The sequence below is a fragment of the Electrophorus electricus genome, chromosome 12, assembly GCF_041902795.1.
Source record: "Electrophorus electricus isolate QZ-2024a chromosome 12, ASM4190279v1, whole genome shotgun sequence".
Lineage (NCBI taxonomy): Eukaryota > Metazoa > Chordata > Actinopteri > Gymnotiformes > Gymnotidae > Electrophorus > Electrophorus electricus.
In genome coordinates, this window is record NC_137508.1 from 4,632,678 (window position 1) to 4,655,000 (window position 22,323).

Consider the following 22,323-nt stretch of genomic DNA (forward strand, 5'->3'; position numbering starts at 1 on the left):
CGACTAAAGATGTTAGATGTTGCTTTGATTTAACACTTAGCACCTTCGCGATGTTACTCTGAGAATATTAGCTACTCGGTGTTTGCTCAACAAGCTGTTTTTTTTGTTTCATCAATTTAATAATGATTTGAGTAATGTTTGTTTGGTAATTAACGCTGTTTCTAATAAGAGAATTGGGTTAGGAAACGTTTTAGCGGACTCGTTAACGTTACGGTGTCACACGACACCGAGACGATGAACGCGGCCCAACTGACGTGACACGAAACAAACAAAATGTAATCAAATATATAATATAATAAATATATTTGAAAACGCCGTGCTGACAGCTAAAGCTATTTATTTCACTGAGGTTGTAAGGTGGAAGTGATGTGTTTGGTGCGTGTGGCGTGTTAAATTTGCATAGCAGGAAGTATGAGGGAGTTGTAATCTCGGTCGTAAACACTCTGTGGTTTAACGTTCACGAACCAACCTCCGCTTCACGGAGGCGAAATGTAAATAGTTAACACTGACGAATACGAAAGGTGAGCTATCGCTAGATAGTTTGTACCTTAGATCTACTGGATGATTGCGCATTGATTCCATTTTGTAATCAATTTAACAGGATTCTCCCATAACATCTACGGTGCTTGTTTATTCGGTGCTTGTGCGCAGCCTGAAGCTCAGAAGAGAAACAAAACATGCGCTGTTTCATATTAATGGAGGCCTTTTTAACTACAGAAACCGGAGCTGACCGTTGGCTTGTAATGACGACAACTGTTTCAAGGCTAATCATGATGTGGCAGGTTTAATATTTTTCAGAAACGGAGGCATGAGGCTCCTCACGCGAACAAAGGGACGTGCCCTAGCCACATGCTACGCGCCGCCAGGGGGCAGCCGAGGGTTCTGGGGCTGGCTCAACGCTGTGTTCAACAAGTAATGTAGCCCGGTACACAGCGTGGGGTATAGAACAGTGCTATGCAGATTCGTACACAGTAGTATCTGTAACATGTAGTGAACAGAGATATTAAATAGGCCAGCTGTGTTGTGTAGGCGTAGCCTGTAAGTGATTCTCAAACCTTTTGGGTCTAGAGACCCCTTAAGCCTTAGTGTAATGAATGTTAAAGATAAGGTGTTGAGTGTTTCGGGTGTTTTTTTGCTCTGTGCATGATTGTTAAAATAAGTGGTTGATGAAGAAAGCATTTATGTATATTTATGTATTTCCCCTGTTTATTATCTGCCCCAAAACTAGTATCTTGTTAGGACCTCACAACAGCCTCTTCAAACAGGAAATCATACAACATTACAATACCTGGTAGTTTATATGTGTTTAATATGTTCAAGACTTCATAAAGCTCTTATTAACCTAAATATGAGTTTTATCTTTCTGTTATAGAGTGGATTATGATCGTATTAAGGCAGTTGGTCCAGACCGTGCAGCCGCCGAATGGCTTTTGAGATGTGGGGCCAAAGTTCGTTTTTGTGGTTTCGACCGCTGGCAGCATGACTACAATGGGCTCCCAACTGGACCGCTGGGTCGGTACCAGATACAGGCCATCGATGCCACAGAATCCTGCATCATGTCCCGAGGCTTCGATTACCTGAGTGAGTTAAGCCCACACATAACGCATGCAGTGTAGCATGTGCAACACAGGAGCAAGAAGCATGTAGAGGAGTCCCTTTGTGTCATGTCTCTGATTATCTTTGCAAATTGTACATGCACAGACCAGCATGTGGGCATTGAAGCATCAGGATGAACACAAGTCAAATTCAGTCTACTGCCAGAATGCCCTTTCTGTGCACATCAGTTAGCCTTCAGTTACCTGCCTGAGCAGGTGATCTTATGTGCACATACACCCCTGCCTCTGTGACACTGAAAAAAGTTTCCTTACTGAAAGGAACAGAGCATCAGGGTGAGAGATGAGAGAGAGAGGATGTGTCTGGATGGATGTGTGGACACGCCTGTGTTTTAGATGTCAGTGTAAGAGGACCACATGTGAATGATGACTCTGCAGAATGAGATTTTCAGAGGGATTGTATTGGCGAAGGGGACATTTAAGGAAAATGGGTTGTGTATATCAGGGAGAAGTTTCTGTGCGTGTGAGCCACAAGTCTCATCTGGCTGGTTGCATAAAGAAAGACTTTAAGGAGAGGTCAAATATAAAAGTGTGTGTGTTGGTGACATTTGGTCCTTGCATACAAACTTCAATTACAAGAAAGTTTTGAAATTTAAATAAACCCATTTAAGTGATCTGCAAATTAAATGAAAATACAATCAGAAAGCAGTAATCTGTAAATCCGCTTTGACCTATATTTAAATGAAAACAGTTCAAAGTCAAAATGTTTAATGTATAAGCAAAATATTTAATGCTCTTGCTATTTTTCCTTAACAATCACCTGCAAAGGCTTCAGGTGTTTCATTCTCTACAGCACATATCACCAAAGTTTCAGGATATCCTGAGGAAATGTCTGTGCATAAAGGACAACGCTGAAAACCACTACTGAATATCCGTGACCTCACATCCCCTCAGCAGCTCTGCATTAAAAACCAGCATGCTTCAGTGCTGGATAGAACCACATGGGCTTGGGAATCCTTTGATAAACCATTATCATTAAACACTGTCCACTTGCATCCACAAACGCTGTATAACGCAGTATACATTGTTAACAGTGCATCATGCACAGCCTTCTATCAACATGGTCTACAAGTGCTGCTCATACCCAGTGGAAACGTGTTGTGGAATGCTAAGTTAATTTTCTAGATGGTTTAAGGAAATAATGAACACCGTGTTCTCAAAGAAGAAAAGGAACAGTATAAAGTTCAAAAGTCACCTTTAGAGGGCTCTATCCAGAAAAATGAGATCCAAAAACAGAGATGCACATTTTGTAGCGAGATGTTCTGCCTTCTAGATGCTGTCTTCTTTATGGGTGATCATGCCTAATTCAATATGACATCATCTAGCCACAGTGTGGATGTGTTACAATAGCTTCTAGTGTATTGTAAAGCTCAATATCTTGATGACAAAGATGGCCCCTTTCAGCTAAAGACCGGAATAACAACAGACACCCTTCCCCCTGCTTTTTAAATGGGATCAACTGGTGATTTCAGTTGTTAACAGGAAATTAAATGCTGTCTTTTTACCTTGGTTCATGTTGCAAGCCTTACACATTACTTAAAGACAATAAGGTTCATAAGGTGAAACATCAAGTATTGTATTTTATACATTTTAAATGTACATTTTAATTTACTATTTAATTGCAAATTTCTTTAATAGCAAATTAAAGAAATAAATATCTGATAATCCTTTCTCTGATAATAAACAAAAATCTTTAAAAATAAAAGATCAGCAAAAGATTTTAATTTGATTCTTCTTGATTTATTATTGATTATTTATGGAACTATTGTGTAACCTTTTTAAATCTTCAGTTTTAAAATGGTCTAAAGATTTCAAAAAACATTTTTCTAAATCTGTATCAACACGGGCATTATGTTAATGCATGTATTGTTTGCTCTGCTGAAGTTGTTGAAACATTCCCATACAAAACACACATCCTAGTGTTTCAGTAGCTGTGGACAGGAGCATGACTCACTTGTGCTGCTCTCTCTGACTGTAGATGAAATGAACATCCTGTAAGAGAGAGTTCGCAATTCAGCATTTATATAAAAGTAGAAATGCTGCTCATTTATTCACTGAGAAGGAGTGTGAGAGACTGGGACACTGGAGGTTGAACAAGTATAATAGGTTGATGAACAGACCTCCTGCTTCTGTGTGTTTGTGTTTCTAGATGGTCTGAAGCATGTGGAGGAGATAAAGCTAAATAAGTGTATATATATAGAAGATACATGTCTGCAGCACTTGAGTCAGACAGAGAACCTGCGGGCCAGCTTAAGGACGATGGCGGTCATCTCCTGTGGCAACGTTACAGACAAAGGCATCATCGCGCTCCATCACCTGAGGTAGGAGACTACAGAGCTGCATTCAGCCTACCACCTGCCTTGAGGGAGAAAAAAATGTCAACCTTCATCTCATTTGGAGGTATTTGTGTGTTTGTCATGGTACATTTCCTGTCACTTTCAGAAACCTGCAGTACTTGTTTCTCAGTGACCTGCCAGGAATAAGGGACAAAGAGAAAACAACAGAGCGACTGCAGACAGCACTACCTAAACTCACTATAGAACTAGACTTGGCTTAGCTAGTCATCCATGGGAGCAGTTAGAGCCTTGCTTGCAGCCTACACCAGCCACTCAGACACAGGGCAGGATATAAAATGGCTGTTGTAGAAACAAAGACAATGGAGTCTGACAACAGGTGTGTACAATAGTGCTATTCTCTGTGTGTTCTTCAAAAACTGATGCCTAAAGTATTCAATAAGTATGCCTGTATTTAATATATACGATTGTATACTGCTATATGGTGTGTAAATCTTGGCACATTGTTTTTGAAGAAGTAAAAAAATATATATTATTTTCACTATATTTATGTTCTACTTTTTAAGGGAACGCTGGCAATGTTGGCCTATACTGTTAGAAAAGCAATTTGTCTGATAAAAGAAAAAGTGGGCAAATTTGGCCTGAGTTAGTGCTGTTCATTAAATGGCCTTAAATAGGGAAGCTGTCGTGTGTTTTCTGCTGTTGCATTCAGACTGTACACACTGAGACTAGTAGGGACTGGGCTATGAAACCCAGGGCAGAATAGCTTCCTTTCTCCTTACAGCAGACGGTACTGCTGCAGGAACACATTTCTCTCTGTGTTGTAACTTATGTTACCATCAGAACCTACGTTGATTGCAAGTGGCAACCAAAATGTAAAAATGATTACTGACTTCCTTTAAGGATTAAGAAACAGGGTCCACTAATGGCCAGGACAAGCACAAAGCCCAGCTTCACTGCTGAAAGAGGTTTATTGGATGTACTTTAAAAAAAGACAATGCTTTAATCCTTACTTGTGTACCATATTAAGCTCATATTCTTGGAAAATTCTCAGCGAGACAAAATGTCAAATGAGAGTATTTACACAGTGAGACAAATGGAAAGAGAATGGATTACAGGATACCAGGCCCTGGGGGAGGAGCTTGGGTCTCAGTTTGGCATTAGGTGCAAGTCAATGGCTGGAAAGTCATTAGCACCTGTTGTCAAGGCAAAAACAACATTATTGATAAGTTAAATTAAGGCTCTAGTAAAAATATTCCGTAAAGCAAAACGTACATTTTTTTTCTTTTTTGTAAATGACATGGAAATAAAATTCACTCCAATATCAAGTGAAGAATTTAAATACAGATTAAAAGAGACTGTGTAAAAAAAACAAAACAGAAAATGCCACCCCTCTTCCCTCAGATCTCAGTAGTTATAGATCTTCTGCTAAACCAGGTCATTCTGTTTGCTTTAATGAATAGATCTCTCTCTCCCTTTCCTCTCCTCTGTTGTTCTCTCTGGACCTCACGTCACTTTGGCAATCGGAAAGGCAGTGTTGCACTTAGATGAGTGCATCTACATGCAGAGCAGAGCAGCACTCTTTGTCTCTCACACACACACACACACACGCACAATGCAGAGCAGAGCAGCACTCTTTGTCTCACACACACACACACACACACACACGCACAATGCAGAGCAGAGCAGCACTCTTTGTCTCACACACACACACACACACACACACACACACACACACACACACGCACAATGCAGAGCAGAGCAGCACTCTTTGTCTATCACAGACACCAAAACCCATGTACACAGAGCACAGGAACAGTAACAAAAAGACAAATCAGTGCATAGACTGTCATATCATCTCTGTATTCAGTGTTGGCGAACCGACACACACCTGCTCCAACAGCAGAGGGTGCAATTGTATTACTGCTACAAAGCTGAATGCAGCGTTTTGCTCAGCAGACCAGCCTCAGGCATGTTTTCTTTTTCCCTGAGCAAGACCAGAAGAGGACAGGTGGTGTGCATATGTGTATGTCTGTGGATTTGTAACAACACAGAGTCATGTGAGCATGTGCTAGGTTACTCTGGAGTGTAGTGTGTGCCCGAGCACTGCAGTTAGATGTTGGGGAAGTGGTAGTTGAACTTGCGCAGGTTGTTGTACTGTTTTCTGTTCTCCACAGCTGGGAAGATACTGCTGCTTGTCAGCTGAGGAAAATACTGCAGACAGTGAGACAGACACACAGTTACTAGCAAACATCTAATACAAATGAGTTCATTCCTTCCTGTAGGTCAAATAGGGCAATGACAATAGCCATTACATTTTTTTTATATGTATATATGGACTAAAGTAAATGAATGAATTACTGGTATTATTTTAAAAATTGCACATTGCTCATTATTCTTTTGAAAGCCCTTAAACTACACTAGCTGTGTGGTTGCAATGGTAACTGACCCCCGGGGGTAGGTGTTTACGGGGCTGGTGCACCCGTCTCCTCGCTCGGTCAAGCTCTCGTGTGGTGCTCTCCGTCTCCTCTCGCTGACTGTCAAAGTAGGGGTGCTCCAGCAACTGCTCACAGGACAGCCTCTCTGCAGGGTCCATACGCAGACAACCCTGGAGGTAGAACAGGAAGGAGGACTCAGTCCTGCCTGTTCTGTAGTCTGTGTTTACTTACATGCTCGAATGTCTCTGTGCAGCTCACCTTCATTAAACTCAGCGTCTGGTAGGAGGTGGAGGGATACTTCTGCTCCAGAGGTTCCTACCCACACACACACACACACACATCACACGAGATGGAGCTGATGTTATTCTTATTTCTCACATTCCTGGGAGTCAGGTGACATCACATAAACAAAACCACAGTGCAGTTCCCTTAGGCCCTGTGCTAACAGAATGGAAACAAGTGTGTGTGTGTGTGTGTGTGTGTGTGTGTGTGTGTAATCTTTTTATTACTTTTACTACTACACATGTTTGGAAAGTTCTTTAAGAGAGTATGTAAGGGAGCTGTCTGTCTCCAGCCACTGGGCTATCCTCACCTGTGACTAAGATGATACTGACCAAAAGGCAAAATAAAAACCCAGAGCTGCTGACAGAGGCCCAACATTCCCATGGGATTCTGGAAATTTCCATGGCTCTCAATTTAGATTGCATAATTACGGTTCCCTCACGTGCTACAGGACTGCTCCCTCCTATTCAGGTGAACTCCACGGGGTATAGGTTAGATGAATTGTAGATAGCCTGCTAGCTAATCACAGAGCATTTTAACCCAGTTGATTGTCTGGCTAGCTTAGAGCTATTCTTACACACTCACCATTTCTTGTGGTTCAGGAACACACACTCCACTGAAGAACTGGTTACTGCTGAAAACCTGCTGATGCCTGGGAATCAAATCACCTACAAACACAATACAAACAGAACAAATACAGACAAACCACTTATTTCCGCCAGAGTTAAGGGACAGGATACTGCGTGGTCATGGGCGCGCATAGCCTCTATTGAAACAAATACACAAATATTTTATTTGTTTATTTGCAGAGTTACTGGTAAGATACTGGTCCTCTAAAGAAAAATCTCTCACCCAATGTTTTCCTGATCAGATACAGCTGGTCTACATCTGATTTGCCTGGCCACAGGGGTGCGCCTGAGAGTAGCTCAGCGAACACACAGCCCACTGCCCACACGTCCACTGGAGGGCCGTACTGCGTATCCCCCACTAGCAGCTCCGGGGCTCGGTACCAACGAGTAGCCACATAATCCGTATAATAATCGCACGGACCCGCTAGACACAGAGGCAGAGAGAGGGACAGATCTTCTCTGGGTGCACTGGTGGATGTTAATTAAGTCCTGTTCATCTGTATAATGTGAACAGTCCTTTGTTGAATTATAACTTTGTGTTTGTGTGTGTTATTGTACATACTCAGGATCCTAGCGAAGCCAAAGTCACAGAGTTTGATGACCTGGTGTTTTGTGATAAGTATGTTCTCTGGCTTCACATCTCTATGGATACACTGAATAAACACATATGCATGCACGCACGTGCACACACACACACACACACACACACACACACACACACACGTAAATACACTTTGTATCCGATGCAGGGTCATTATGCTGTTGTAATAGTGCTGGTTGGAGTCAGCATTTGCCCACTTTTACAGCAGCTCCAAATTCACTATCGCTGTTCTTATTAACCTCGACAATCTGAAACCTGACCTCATACAACCCACACTGCTACCTCTCCCTGATTCTCACTGATTCTCACTTGCTCACTCTCACTCTCTTTCTCTCTTACACACTAACTGACCTTACTCATAAAACCTTGCATTAAAATATAGTTCAGTTTACTAGAGGTACTTAACACATGAGAAAATAATTGAGAGAGTGAACAAAAAGTCTTGCCTTACATTTTGTTTATGACAGAAGTTAATGGCTTGTAAAGTTTGCCAGGTGATGCTTTTAACCAGGTGCTCTGGAACCCTGGAGAAACAAAGCAAGGCAGGCTGTAAAACAGCTAAATAAACACCTGTGTGCTTCTTTAATTTATATGCCCTTATTTCTTTGATTTTTAAATTCAGAACTACAAAGGCTTTTACAATGTAAGTGATGAATATGTGCAGTCAGTCTATAGATCATTAGCTCACATTATCTCTTTCTTTTACTTCTGTCCTTTGCCATCAGTGTGTAAGTGTGTGTGCAAGAAATAATGTAAACACACTATTGTACGCTGATCTATGTGCATGAGAGCCAGAGAGGTAAAGAAAAAAGAGCCCTTTCTGTTAATGGTTACAGTGTGTATGCGTGTGCGTTTTGTTGACTCTGGGCTCATAGATCTGTTCTGTCGCAGTGTGAGTTAAATCTAGCCATGAACTCACTACCCTTCTTCTCCCCTCTTCTGGTGTGTTATGGGGTAACTCCAATTTTTGGTTTTGGTATTCTTTGGCTTAACATGCCATAAATATTCCAAAAGAATTACAGAATGTACTTTTCCCACAAGATGTATACAAAGCTTATATTTCTCCCCTATATGTGTAAAGTATATTTGAATGTTTTTGTTCAATTTCAAACATGACAATTTGATTCCCCCCCCATTTTACTGTCAGAGCATCCTGTCAGTTTAGAAACACTGTTATAAGATCATCTGCTATTATATGTTTTTGTTTTAGTTTTAAGATAAGGATTAAGTTAAAGGTTCATATATGGGAAGTTGGTTATATATCATTATCAAGGCCATTTGATACCTTCTGAAAAAGAATCCAAGAGAAAAGTGAATGTAACTTATCCTAAACCAATTATCACATCACTATCACTTGTCAAAACAACAAAAAGGTGCCATTCTAGCAGACATACTGGGCTGCATTGGTAACACTTCTAACACATGGTGAAGACTATCTACCTGAAGTGCCCGCTAGAAAAACCCAGATGTTAAACAAAGTCATTTAAAAAAATCTTTTAAATAAGAATGTGATGGAAGTACAGTAAAGACTGCAGCTCTACTGTCCAGTTTTTTTATATATACACTCTGCACTAGAGTACTAGGGCACTTCAGATGGTGCACTAGGCTATTTTGTCACGGTCAGCCAGCAAAGCACTCTGGGAACACATTGCTGTAAACATTCCACAACAAACGCGTCCGGCCACCACAGCAACAGAGGAACAATATGGTCGTTTGTGCGGAAGGAGAAGAGCAGAAAAACACATGCAAACACTACACCACAGCATATATGGGTATATGCACATGAGTGAGTTAATCAGTGTAGTGTGTGTGTGTGTTTGTGTTTGTGTGTACGCTGGGCGGGGGGGGGGGGGGGGGGGGGCACTCACCCTCTGGGGTATCTGTCAAGCTCACTGAGGACAGTGTGGTCGCAGTACTCGAACACCAGGTGCAGTCTCCTTTTTCTTCGGAACACCTCAATCAGGTTCACCAAGTTACAGTGCTTCAGTTGCTGTGGACCCAAATAAACAGCATATACATCAGCGGGAAAAAAACCGCTTTTCACTTCGGAGCGTTATTTTGCTTGTGCCTACTGGGAAAAGTTTGCACGAGTCCATGAATGTCTGTGGACAGAGGCAAGCTGCTGCATGTCTTATCTGACAGGCATCGTAAAATCACGGAGCCCACACACAACATCTCCAATAGCAACAGGTCACCATCCAGAACCTTGTTTAAACCAGCCTCCACTTTACGATTTGAACATTAAACAGTTAAACCAGTATACACACACCAACGCCACAGAGGCCAAATCTGCTCAATATATTATATGTCATAACTTAGTGAAACAGGACGGCAAGTAAAAACAAGTAGCTTGTCTCTCTCTTTCTGTCTCTGTGTTTCTGACTCTCTGTCTCACTCACACACACAGCAAGGGTAGCCTTTTCATAGAATTTCAGTGCACAGGAATCAGAGTCATTAGGCAGCAGTATTTATGCATGTAGCACAATGGCCTGCTCCCCCTAGCTATAAACACTCACCAGACTTTTTCTTATTAATAAACCATTTGTTAATTTGGAAAAGCTCTCGTTATATGGGTTTATTTCTTACCTCCCTGTATTCCCCCCATCCTGCACAGTAAGAAAAACGTCTCGCCCTTTCTGTTTGAGGCAATACTAATGCCATCCTCAATCAATAAAGAGGATTTGTCAACCAAAAAGAGTAAAAGAACGTTACCTTATACAGTATGCAGCCTACTTATGAGACCTAACAATGATTGATACAAACACCCACCAGCGTCTTACGTACAAGAGCTATTTAGAAGACGTAAACAGATGTGAAATATAAAGGTCCGCACCAATGGCAACCACAACGTAGCCTATAAGCTACGATGTTTTACCTTCAGCATCCGGATCTCCCTAAGGGCAATCTTTTTAATAACGGGATCGTCTTCCGACTCCACAAACTTTTTGATAGCGACGATTTGCCCCGTGTCTTTATTTCTGCACTTGAACACCACGCCGTATGACCCTTCGCCGATCTTGCCGAGTTTTTCATACTTCTCCATTCCGGAGCGCACCGAGCCCTGATGATCCACACACCGTCCACTGACAAAGCTGAAAAAGAAAGAAAAATCGGATACATTTATTTTGATGAAGATGAAACTCGACGTTCTGTGCAAGATATTTTTTAGGTCGTCTACTGTTTCCGTCATACATTTTGATCAACAATCTTGTAGTTTTAATTAAAGTGTTATAGAGCGTAATTAAAAAAGCACGCCAAAAAGTACAAATTAGACGAAAAACAGGCGACCGTTACGAGATTAAATTAGTTCCTAAAGGGCTCCAGTTTCTCTTAGGATCCTCTCACTAGCGGGGATCACCAAAAGCGATCATTATCTTCTTCTGCGGGAGGCTGTGACGGAAAATGCTTCTGTGTTTCACTAAAGATCATTTAACCCCCGCGTTAATTCACATTCACATTACCGAGGCTAACTCTCGCGATCGGGTTTATCAACAAGATCAAGGGCTCGCCAACGAAGCATAATATTTAGATAAAGGAGCCAGCACCACCTGCAGAAATAAATAAATGACCACTTCACATTACAATAGTTACTGGCCCCACACACCAGGCCCGATGTGGGTCTGTCAAAGTATTCGTGGGTTGATACAATACTACATATGCAGGGTATTTGCAAAAAAAAAAAAAAAAAAAAAAAAAGGAAACACTTTCAAAGATTTGGTCCACCAAAATTAAATGTAAAGAATCGTTCGATTCTCTTCAAGATTTGCAAAACATGAAAACAAAGAGCCATAAAACCTAAGCGTAAGCACAGCGCGCATGACAGCTACCTGTTGCTGCGCTCGAAGACGCCCCCGGGTTGCGCGCTGCAGTCGCGGGTGAGATTTGGAGAGGGCAAAGGATATTCCTGCGTGTGTGTGGATTATGCAAGTGTGTAGACGGTGAGAGTGGAGGTAAGGGTTGGAGCTCACATGAAGGCGCTCAGCATGTACATGTGCCTGGTCCCCATAGGAACCAGCGTGCAGGCTCCACCTTCTCAGCGCGCCGATAAATCTGCACAGCGACATGCCATATTGCTTAACCTCTCCCGTGCCATCGTAATCGTAAGCGAAAAGAGATGAACGTTTGTGTGCAGTGAGGAGTTGCTTAAAAAATAAAATAAAATTAGTGAACTACTCAATCTAAAACCAGCGTCAGTTATTGTAAAGCTCGTTGTAGTGATTGCGATGGCGTTCATAAATCCATGCTCTCAATAGTCCACGCTTTTGTACCATTGGCAAGAAGCATCAAAAATAGACTGGACTAGTTTTTTTGTCATTTACATTATGTTTATATCATTAAAAATTATGACAAGGACAGTTCAGTTAGATACCATTAGTAAGCATTCAACACTTGAAAAAACCAACAACTAAATCTCTCACAAACACACGAAAAATTAAGCATATGGCTGATCGAACAGTCCCATGGTGGTTTAATCTCATCTTTGATATTTTGTGGCATTTCAATTCACAAATCAGAGATACTGTCTTGTTAATGTTTTATTACAAAAACAGCATACATTAGAACTGAAGCTATGGAATTTCTCAGCAAGTTATAAAAACCTAGCATGTCCCATATTTTGTCTACCTTTCTTAAATACAAAAACAATGTACAAAAGTGCTTACATGGTGCAAATATTGAATAAAAGTTACAATAAAAAGGATACCATTTTACATAACTGCTTTCTAAAATGTAACCAAGCAGGAGATAAAGAGGAACAATACATAATAAAATGTGGGTGTAACCATGCAGTGTCACAGGGAGAAAAATATTGCCTTTAAAAGTAGAACACGTGGCTACAGATCAATAAATTACACTTTAAATAGCCAACATGCCAAAAAACAAATGATTTTTTTTTACAAATTTACTATCTCCTTAGATTATCCTCTGTCTGCTATATATTCACAAATAAGAGATCTAAAATCTAATTCTGGTCCTAGAACAGAATTAAGATACTAAAGTCTGGTTTGAAGACAAGTTATTTGCATACTGAGACATCAGAGGACATTTCTTCAATAGTCCAATGAAGCATGCCTAACAATCCCCTCAAAAAGGCACTTTATAGAAACATTTTTCTGCAGTATTGCTGTTTAATATTTCTATTGCTGAAAAGCCTTGCGGGGAGATCTGCTTGTTTATTACATTTGCGGGAATCTCAATGGCTGTTAGACTCTTGCGACTCTATATGCCCATTTAGGCTGTAACGTAGGCAGGAGAATGTATGGCCTGCAGCTGCTTCATAGACCCATTCAGAGATTTGAGATGACACTATCTGGAGCATCCTAGTCCCTTTGCTCTTAGACCTTGTCTTTAGCAACAAAAGCTGCACTGCTCATCAAACATACTGCCAGAAGAAAGAGTCAGGTAGCTCTGGATCCATAATGGCCACTGCAGACAGGAAGCAGCATCAGCATATGCAAGGGCTAGTAACTGTTCTCATGGCCCGCCAGGATGTAAAGGTTGCTGAGAGCCGTGGGGTTATCAGTGGGCCTGCTCTCCAAAACCACCACCCTAAAAACACAGAACACAATGTTCAGAGGAACAAATGCTGAACAGGAAAAAAAAAAAAGAAAGAAAACAAGGAATGAAACAAAGTGGAGGAAAGAGCACAAAAGCACGAGTGAGAGTATGACAGACCGACATATTGGCAGGGAATGATACATGGACAGGCAAAGCTACCGGAAGAGAGAGAGCAGAACAACAGATGCAGGTTCTCTGAGCTTCTACCCCTGTGTGGCTGCTTCTGTCCTCAATAGAGGGAGACAGATGAGAGTGGGAGGCAGCAGGCACAGGGCATCAGATGAAATTACAGCACACAGACACAGACACACAAACACACAGAGACACACACACACCAGCCTGGCAATGCCCATGTCACAGTGAATAAAACATGCAGTCTAGAGAAAGAAGAAGAAGTGTTTGTGAATGCATATGTGCATGAGGAATGCAAGTAGCAGGGCATCTGAGGAGATGCAGCCCATTCAGGCCTTTGAGGAGAGGAGAGCTGTGTGCCCTCTTATTTGAGCTGACTGGTCTGTGTGATGTAATGATCTGGCTGGAGAGAGACGGGCTTCGTAATGTAGGAGAAGACCTCATCTCTCTGCCAGGCAGAGGTCAGAGCCTAGGGGTCCCGGGGCCAGCGCACCCGTTTCACAATGGATGAGCGCAACCCAATGGAGCTCTGACACATGGGGGAGAATGCGTGTGTGGGTAATAGATACTGTCTCCTCCCATGCTGTACTCTTAGAACGACATCATTCTTCCAGAAGCACATGCACACAGTGAAGTGGAGCTGCTTTGGCTTGAAGACATGCACCATTTCCCACATATTCTCATATATATATGTCTTTATGATAACCTCATGGAAACCTGATTTTCATTTAAGCAAAAGTACGTGCTCACATCCACAAGCACAAAGCATGGTGTTCCTCTCTCACCATAGAAACCGAAGGGAAACCACTGACTCCCCAAGGATGGAAGGGGGTGAGGAGCAGGGGCACTAGTCTGTTTCCAGGTGATGATTAAACAAAGAATGTTTGTCAGCTCTCACCTGTCAGATCCCAGTAGACGGAATACTCTGCTCGGGTCACAAATCTCCTGTGTTACCTGCAGGTAAGAGGGAAATATCCATTAATGAGCAGGCGGGACTTTACTACACAATAATGCCAATAAGCCACTAAGGTGAACAAACACAGAAATATGGTCTGATCCTCCATACCAAACCCAAAACAAAATAGGCAACAGCCTAAATACTACAAAAGAGTAGGGAGATCAGAGTGTACACAGCCCAGTGTCTTACCAATCATACCAGACTTCCTTAGCACGATAAATTATGAAGTATTCAGACCTTCCAATGATGAGAAACACTGGTGTTTTTCATCTTCATCTGGAAAAGTATGTGCTCACCAGAACTCGAATTGGAGCACTCTCTTTCACTGCCATACCTTTATCAACTTTTTGCTTAAATGAAACTTCCCTGACAGAAATCAAGGTATCTTGTATCTATGATTACAATCTGTATTTTGACATTCTGGCAATTCAGTCATACATCGTTCTGGACGTTTTACAGTATGAACAGCCAAGGGTCATTACATTTAAAGTGCTGCCTCACACACTCACTCTCTGTCTGTCTCACACACTCGCACAAAGTTTTACTAGCTGACAATGCCAGCGTAACACCTGACAAATGTTTTGTTCAAGACAGACAAGTCCCAGGTGGCCAGCTATTCTCTCTTTCACTCAGACACAGTCACACACATGAGCAGTCAAGCAAACAGACTGGAATACTGAGGGTGCTTAGGGCCTTTCAGTATACAGGAGAAAAACAGCTGAATAATTTAATCCATCGCTCTTTAAGCAGCTGCTGTCTTCTGATTGGACATCAATTTTACATCACCTTTGACATTGTCATCTAAACACACATGCACACTTCCATATTCATTTACTCACTGAATTGTGCGCATGCACACACAGTATTGGTTTTCATAAAGAGTTCAGCTCCAGGTGATCATTTTTTGTGTGCAGGGTGACACCTTAATAACCTCACACCCACCCATCCAGTTTCTCGCACACCCATCCACAAACATACCAACATAACTAACACTATTCCAATACAAATTACACAGATCTGTTAAAGCCACAACCCAGGATTATTAAAGCTTTTTTGCACTTTATTATAATGTTGTACTAATGCTCAGTGGCCAGTTTACCAGGTGCATTTTATAGGTGCACAGTGAGCGTAGTTCATCTGTCGGCACAAATATTCATCAGCTCCTCTCTAACCTTTTCATTATTGCTCAATTTCTGACCACAGGACCACTACTGACCAGATATTATTTGGTTGGTGGACCTTTTTTAAATTAAGCTTTACTGGAGATTAATTTTGGCACAGGCCAGTTTTAGAGCTAGGTTAAAAGTGCTCCATTGCCCACTGATGTCGAGCCAACAGTGGCCCATTGGTCAGGATTTAACCATTGGTGTAGGGCTAGAGGATGGCTAACAAAACTTAATGGCATCTGAAGGGCTATGGGGAGTTGTCCCTAATAATCTTGGTGGTGACTGTATAGTTAATATTCACTGAACAAAGGGTATATTCAAGAACAGATTATAATGTAAATTTCATTAACATCTGAGAAGCAGCTTCAGTAATTTAAGTGAAGCAATGACTCTTGCAGGGGAGTGTTCAAACAAGGAACTTTCTAAAAAAGCTATACTGCAGGATGTCTCTAGGATGGGTAGGGCAGAATGAAAAGTGACCAAATGGCTGAATAATTATCATCATGTTGTTCAGTTGTTATAAATTTAGATCTGCAAAAGAAACAGTAAAGTGTATGTGAACATGTTTGTAAGAGATGTTATACCTCATTAGACTTGAAGCTCTTTCCCTGCATCCCATGTTTCCAGAATGCCAGAACACTGTCCTGAAGACACACTAATACACACACACACACACACACACACACACACACACACACACACACACACATTACAACCACAAGTATAAACTACAAAAACACTAATGAACACAAGTCTGAGGTATGTCTTACCCACAGAACCAATACAGAAGTCAAAACTGAGCTCAGAAGCCAATTTCTTATTAGACTTCAGCTTTCCTTGCAGATTCACAATCTTCAGATTTTCTGTAGGTTCAAGAAACACACTCAAACACTGATCTTTACCAGTTCTACCTGTATGAACTTAGCAATGATTCTCAATGTGTTGATGTCATACTTACTATCCAGGCAGACAAGCACAGTGTCCCTCTCCAACTGAGTGACATGAATAGCATCAACATGATTACCAGCTTGTGTGTTAAGACAAACAGAGAGAGAGAGAGAGAACCTTCTGTTAGAAGAGTCAATACTGGGTGTATGTATGGGCAATGCTGTATGTCAGAGGATGACTTTTTGTGCAGTCCCTGAGGTAATAGTGATAGTGAGGTAAAACAACAATTGAAAGTGAATGTTTACATGTATGCACATATGCATATATGAAATAAGAGTGCACCTGAACCAGTAAATGTTTGGAGCGGGGGGGTGTCCTAAGGGTGAAATTCACTGCATGTGGTACCTGAGCCAATCTCAGTAAACCAGGAGGAACAGGAGTTGAGGTTGATGGTTTCAAAGCGGACGACCTGGCCTGGGTCAGTACCGTGACTGACGGCCACACACACCAAGGGGTACTCCTGCTCTGGCACGACCAACATCTCAAACACACGCAGAGGACTTGGCAAGGGAAAATCAAAGTGCTGGGGGCACAGAAGGAAAGATACAGAGAGAGAGCGCGAGAGAGAGGCTTAAAGGCGGTATCTGAGGTTCACCTATAAAGGCTTGTATGTGTATGGCTGTGGGCACACTCAAATATTTCATAATTGAATGGGTTTTATGTATGTGAATGGATATGACTGGTAAGATAAATGGTAGTGAGGTGGAGACGTTCTGGAGGATGAAGTGTGTGAGCATGTGACTTACCTTTATAAGCATGAACCTCTGCATGGGTTCGTACCACTGTAGCAGAACGATGCCATACTGCAGTGCTCCACACAGGTACTTATGACCTGTATACGGGTTACGCACTAAGAGAAAAAGGGAAGAAAACAATGGAGGGCTACGATAGAAATGTGAGATGTCTAACAAGAATAGTTTCATAAGTATTTAAATGAGGTCTGACTGATCTGCCAGTGTACAGATTTGTGTTTTATTGTAGCATAAAAGACAACTACTTATGTTGGACGTAAAAATTCTCCATTTGTCTCACCGATGCAGCACTTGTGACAGCCCTTTGTGTCAGGGATTTTGGTGGTCAGGGCAAATCTTCTGTTGAAGAGCAAAACACAATTTAAAACATTAAATTCCAGCTTTCATATGAAAAACCTACCTGTTGCTCACTATATAGAGTTCCAAACAGCCTCTGGAAGCAACCTCTAGAACTACCTGTGACTTGTGCACAAAGTCAAGTCCATAAAGGCATGAATCAGGTCTGGAGGAACTCCACTGGCTTGCACAGAGCCCTGGACATTAAGTCAACTCCATTGGGCTGAACTCGAAAACTGACCTCACAAATCCTCTTTTGACTAATTGGGCAAAAATTCTCACACATGCACAAATCTTGTTGAAAGCCTTCACCAAAGAGTGGAAACCATTAAGTGATAAGCAATAAGTGGCCACAAGTGGGGTTTAACTCTAAGTTAGTGCTCATAGTTTTGTGATGGGATGTCCAACAAACTCATACAGGCGTGATTATCATGTGTCCACATTTTATCTAGATAGCATACATCACATTAACAGGGACCAAGACCACAGTGACTAACCGGTCTGCAACTACCATTTACAAAGTTTAGCCTGTTACCCCGCTTATTTGTGGGAGGGTGATGTGAATTCTGAACGAACAGGGTCATGTTATGGAAATGGTGAGTGTATATAGGTCTGGACTTGGTCGAGTTAGGACAGAGGTATGTGTTAGTGTGCATGTGCCTGATGGTAGTACTATACTAAGCTGAGTTCATGGGTTAGAGAGTTGACACTGGAGTTCAGCGTAAGGTAGCTGTAAGTTGAGCTTAAAGTAGCTCTGGGGTCAACCCAGGGCTATCCGAGGCTTAATGACACTGCTGAGTTAATGTATTTGGGAAGTAACGCGTGCAAGAAAAATGGCATAGTGTGGGAGTGCAGTTGTATATTTCTTACTGTGTTTGTAACCATGAAGATGGACAATATCAGGATGAAAGTACATGCATATATATTTGTGAATGTGTGTACCTGGGCAGTATCTTGTCAGGGAATCTGTGTGTTTGGAACTGTGCAGCAAGTCCAGGTTTTTTGAGCTGCTCGAACAGGCCAATCAGATTGTGAGAATACAACTGGAAGGTTTTCCCTGGAACAGGATATATGACATAGGTTATATACAGGATGTGACATTAGACAATGAAGACATTTCACAATGAAACAACTGAACCAAGCAATTTATCTGTTTACAGTGACATTGATGTTTTTTAAAACACAGTCAGCAGCAAAGACAGCAAGCCAAGATGTACACAGAGATGCACATTTACAACATAAACACTGATTTATAGGAGAGAATTAAAGGAAGGACAGAGGCAACATCAGGTGAGTGTGAACATAAAAGTGTGGATATGCTGTGACCACAGTAAGGAAAATGATGGTGTGCTTTGTAGGAGTGAGTGCGCTTTACCTTCTTATTATGGCGATTTAGGCGTTAAAGTAAATCAGCAGCAAGTGAGAGCAGCCATGATCAGAGAGAAGAGAGAGAGAGAGCAAGGGGGAGGGAGAAAAAGTAATCATGTTGCTATTGCACATTGACATTCAGTTTAAGTAAGAAGTGTAAGAAGCATGTACACAATGTTATAGACAAAAGAAAGACTATAACAGCAGCACCAAATGACCCATCAGAACACTGTTTTGAATTCACCTGGGTGGAAGAAAATACTAGGATATGTTTCTCAACCCCTTGATCTAGGTTTAATGTAGTTTTATCCAGTGAGTATACGCATCTGTTTACATCAAAAAGCACCATAATTTCACTTTATGGTGCAACAGCTGCCTCATTATGTAGCTTCATCAAGAACACCATAAAGTAATCATTAATTATATTGTCTGATATCATGAGCATTGGCAAAAAATACTTTCAGATCAGGATCAGTACTTTTCTACACACCAAGCACAAGGAAAACTGAATTACAATTTTTTCAAAACATAATATCTTCACTTTCTTTCTTATGATGCTTAAGAATAATGATTAAGAATATGAGCTGAACTCTTCCCTCTGCTTTTCCAGTCTGCACAGACATGACCACATGCCTGGTAGGTTTACAGGCAAGACATTTACCTGATAATGACATGAGGTTATTATTTATGACGTACAGCCATGTACATCTCCGTGGAAACAACTGAAACATAATGAAACACAGTGAATGCTGAAATGACATTTGACTGATGAGAAAAACAGCATCAAACAGAACCTTTGCAAGTAAGCAAATACTTTGACCTGTGTATTAGGTTTCACCATCTCTGACTAGTTTGCAAATCTCTTTGAAGCCAGAAGACTTGCAGAAAAACACCACATGTGCAGACAGGTATGCACACACGCACACACGCACACACAAAGGATTCTCTTCCCTCCTCAACCTGACATGGAAGAGGGGGAAGACTGAAACAACTCAGAGATACTGCTGCAAGATCTGAATTACTCTTGAAAAATTTCAGTATGCTGTCTGCTTTACTGAACCAAGCTATGTTTGAACACACACACACACACACACACACACACACACACACACACACACACACAACATAAATGAAGAAAGCAAAGGGGAAAGGTCAGAAAGGAAGTCATACCTGCTCCATGGTGGCTTCATGTAACTCATTAAGGTTCAGAGTGTAGATCCCATCCTCTGTCCCAAAGATCAAGTACTGATCTAAATCAAGGGCACATGTGACAGGGATATGTCACACACCTTGTATTTTGTGCGTACACACATACACATACACACACACGCACAACAACTTTGCAGGGGAACTACCTTTACTATCTGGGTGGATCCATGAAGTCGCACAGTTGATTTTAAGAGGACAGCCATCAAACACTTTAGAGAAACATGCTCCCATCTACACATATACAAACTCAATATCACATAACAGGTTAAGGGCAACAGATTGCTGTGTGCAGCGCATATAAAAAAATAAAGCATTAACTTACTCATATTGGGAAAATATTTGTTTAAAAATCACCCTAAAAATGAAGAAGGCTAGGGAACAGGGAGTTAGCACTTACCAGGACTTTAGGGGTGGGTGGTAGGCCATTTATTGCTGATTTCTATGAAAACAAAATAAACAGCTTCAATATAAAACTTGCAACAGTGTCAAACAATTGACATTTAATCCAGAGAATAAAGCAATAAGAACAAAATGACATTTGGTACCAATATCCATAACACTCTTTAGGGGGTATGATTTCTATTCATTATGAATGTCATTCTGTTCAGTAGTGTGGTAATCTATCATGTCCATCTCAAGCTTTTCCCCCTTCTCCATCCCTCTCTGAAGCAGCTTTGCTCTGCCTGCACAGTCCCCTCATAAATATTTGGAGGGATGTCCACCATAGTGGTCAAAACACACACCCCCCCACCCCCCAAACGTCTACCCGTCCGACACCAAAGACCCAAATGCTCACAGGGAAATCTTTCCTTTCCTTCCTCTGTAGACGGCTGGGAGGTGATTTTGGTGTGTCCCCGTTTATAGTGTATTCCGAGTTCTCTACTAGAAAAACAGAGAGAAAAATAAGAGGGCAGACAATAGTCAGGTCTAGTAGTGGAAAAGGTCTCCTAAGGTTAAGATCAGAGACAGTAAAGTTGCTCCAGTGTTCTGCCAGCTGGTCTGGAATGAAATGTAGTTTGAAGGGAGACACACAGACAAAGGGAAAACAGCAGAAAGACAATGTTTATATGAATTCATGGTCCCCCTAAACATGAAATAAATCAAGTGTCTAGTTAATATGAGAAGCAGAAGGAGCACAGACAGAACACTGATAGACCCAGGGGTTCCTGGATAAGAAGATAAAGAGCAGCTCTGTTCCTGAAAAGCCAGAACAACAAACAATTTGTAATGTCTTTTGCAGCTTAAGTGACTTGACTGATGTATTCACTCCGGTGTAACCGATTAAGGAAAACTACCAAACTACAACCAGATGTTTTTAAGGTTTAAAACAAACAATCTTAACTAGTTTAACATCTGTAGAGTGTGAAAATGTGTGTATGCAAGTACCATGTTCAATAGACTGTGAGTGTAGTCCAGGGCTGCTCACGCTAGCAGAGAGGTAGTCTGCTCCGGTGTGTTCAGTTCTGTTGCCTCTCTCTGGTGTGCTCTGTCTGTGCCCTGGTGCTGGCCCATTGTCTGGAAACCTCTTTACCGTTGAACAGCCATCACCCAGCTCATCAGATGCACTGTTTAGCCGTGGCTAATGGGTAGGCGGTACAGTGCACAGTTACAACAGTCTCTCTCTCTCATACAAATGTACACACACACACACACACACACACACACACACACACACACACACACACACACACACACACACACACACACACACACACACACGTAATCATTCCAAGCTTACCTTAGGAGGCAGAGGTGGAGGTGCTCCCTGTTTCAGAGTAGAACTGAAAGTGGCAGTGCAGGAGAAAGAACAAGACAATGTTGAAGGAGGTGCTGATGGAGGTTGATGAAGGGATGTTCAAGTTTAGTAGCATGGATGAACTGTGGGCTATGAATGAGCATTTGAAATAATGCTTAGTACTGTTCAGAAAGTATTATGGTGCGATTCATGTCCTTATGGGTGTTTCAAAAGTGTGTATGATTGTCTGAACTTACATCTCTACATCCTCAAAGGCATCCTCCAGTGGAGCCATATGTCCCCTAC

At 41.6% G+C, this 22,323-nt stretch overlaps 3 protein-coding genes across 9 annotated transcripts in view; 1 reads left to right on the forward strand and 2 right to left on the reverse strand.

The window, feature by feature from the left end:
* Positions 1–379: 379 nt before the first annotated feature.
* On the forward strand, positions 380–4,588 carry dmac2l (distal membrane arm assembly component 2 like). 2 transcript variants are annotated; one of them, XM_027019805.3, is made up of 5 exons: positions 380–521; positions 799–912; positions 1,373–1,581; positions 3,763–3,934; positions 4,056–4,588. In XM_027019805.3, exons 2-5 carry the CDS (start codon positions 809–811, stop codon positions 4,168–4,170), a joined length of 600 nt encoding a protein of 199 aa, XP_026875606.2. In that variant the 5' UTR covers positions 380–521; positions 799–808; the 3' UTR covers positions 4,171–4,588. The 2 variants fall into 2 exon arrangements, with proteins under 2 accessions (XP_026875606.2, XP_026875608.2); XM_027019807.3 differs by having other exon boundaries at positions 404–521; positions 783–912.
* A 271-nt stretch (positions 4,589–4,859) lies between these two features.
* On the reverse strand, positions 4,860–11,836 carry cdkl1 (cyclin dependent kinase like 1 (CDC2 related kinase)). Of its 3 annotated transcripts, none has more exons than XM_027019802.3 (10): positions 11,685–11,836; positions 10,733–10,949; positions 9,726–9,847; positions 8,309–8,381; positions 7,819–7,909; positions 7,480–7,680; positions 7,213–7,295; positions 6,604–6,660; positions 6,357–6,515; positions 4,860–6,121 (listed from the first exon to the last, which is right to left on the reverse strand). In XM_027019802.3, exons 2-10 carry the CDS (start codon positions 10,898–10,900, stop codon positions 6,020–6,022), a joined length of 1,056 nt encoding a protein of 351 aa, XP_026875603.1. In that variant the 5' UTR covers positions 10,901–10,949; positions 11,685–11,836; the 3' UTR covers positions 4,860–6,019. The 3 variants fall into 3 exon arrangements, with proteins under 3 accessions (XP_026875603.1, XP_026875605.1, XP_026875604.1); XM_027019804.3 differs by lacking the exon at positions 11,685–11,836 and adding an exon at positions 11,152–11,454; XM_027019803.3 differs by lacking the exon at positions 11,685–11,836 and adding an exon at positions 11,050–11,208.
* Positions 11,837–12,379: 543 nt separating this feature from the next.
* map4k5 (mitogen-activated protein kinase kinase kinase kinase 5) overlaps positions 12,380–22,323 on the reverse strand; it is a 36,562-nt gene continuing 26,618 nt past the window's right edge. For 3 of the 4 annotated variants that reach the window (XM_027019811.3, XM_081724846.1, XM_081724847.1), the window contains exons 17-33: positions 22,275–22,319; positions 22,021–22,063; positions 21,669–21,861; positions 21,079–21,164; positions 20,680–20,721; positions 20,429–20,513; positions 20,244–20,323; positions 19,735–19,795; positions 18,648–18,762; positions 17,650–17,708; positions 17,364–17,467; positions 16,963–17,140; positions 16,628–16,696; positions 16,440–16,532; positions 16,254–16,324; positions 14,444–14,499; positions 12,380–13,404 (exon numbers count right to left, since the gene is read on the reverse strand). In XM_027019811.3, the coding sequence (XP_026875612.1) occupies positions 13,317–13,404; positions 14,444–14,499; positions 16,254–16,324; positions 16,440–16,532; positions 16,628–16,696; positions 16,963–17,140; positions 17,364–17,467; positions 17,650–17,708; positions 18,648–18,762; positions 19,735–19,795; positions 20,244–20,323; positions 20,429–20,513; positions 20,680–20,721; positions 21,079–21,164; positions 21,669–21,861; positions 22,021–22,063; positions 22,275–22,319 (1,468 nt within the window). In that variant the 3' untranslated portion in view covers positions 12,380–13,316. The remainder of the gene's footprint in view (positions 13,405–14,443; positions 14,500–16,253; positions 16,325–16,439; positions 16,533–16,627; positions 16,697–16,962; positions 17,141–17,363; positions 17,468–17,649; positions 17,709–18,647; positions 18,763–19,734; positions 19,796–20,243; positions 20,324–20,428; positions 20,514–20,679; positions 20,722–21,078; positions 21,165–21,668; positions 21,862–22,020; positions 22,064–22,274; positions 22,320–22,323) is intronic. The other variant, XM_081724848.1, reaches the window with a different exon arrangement.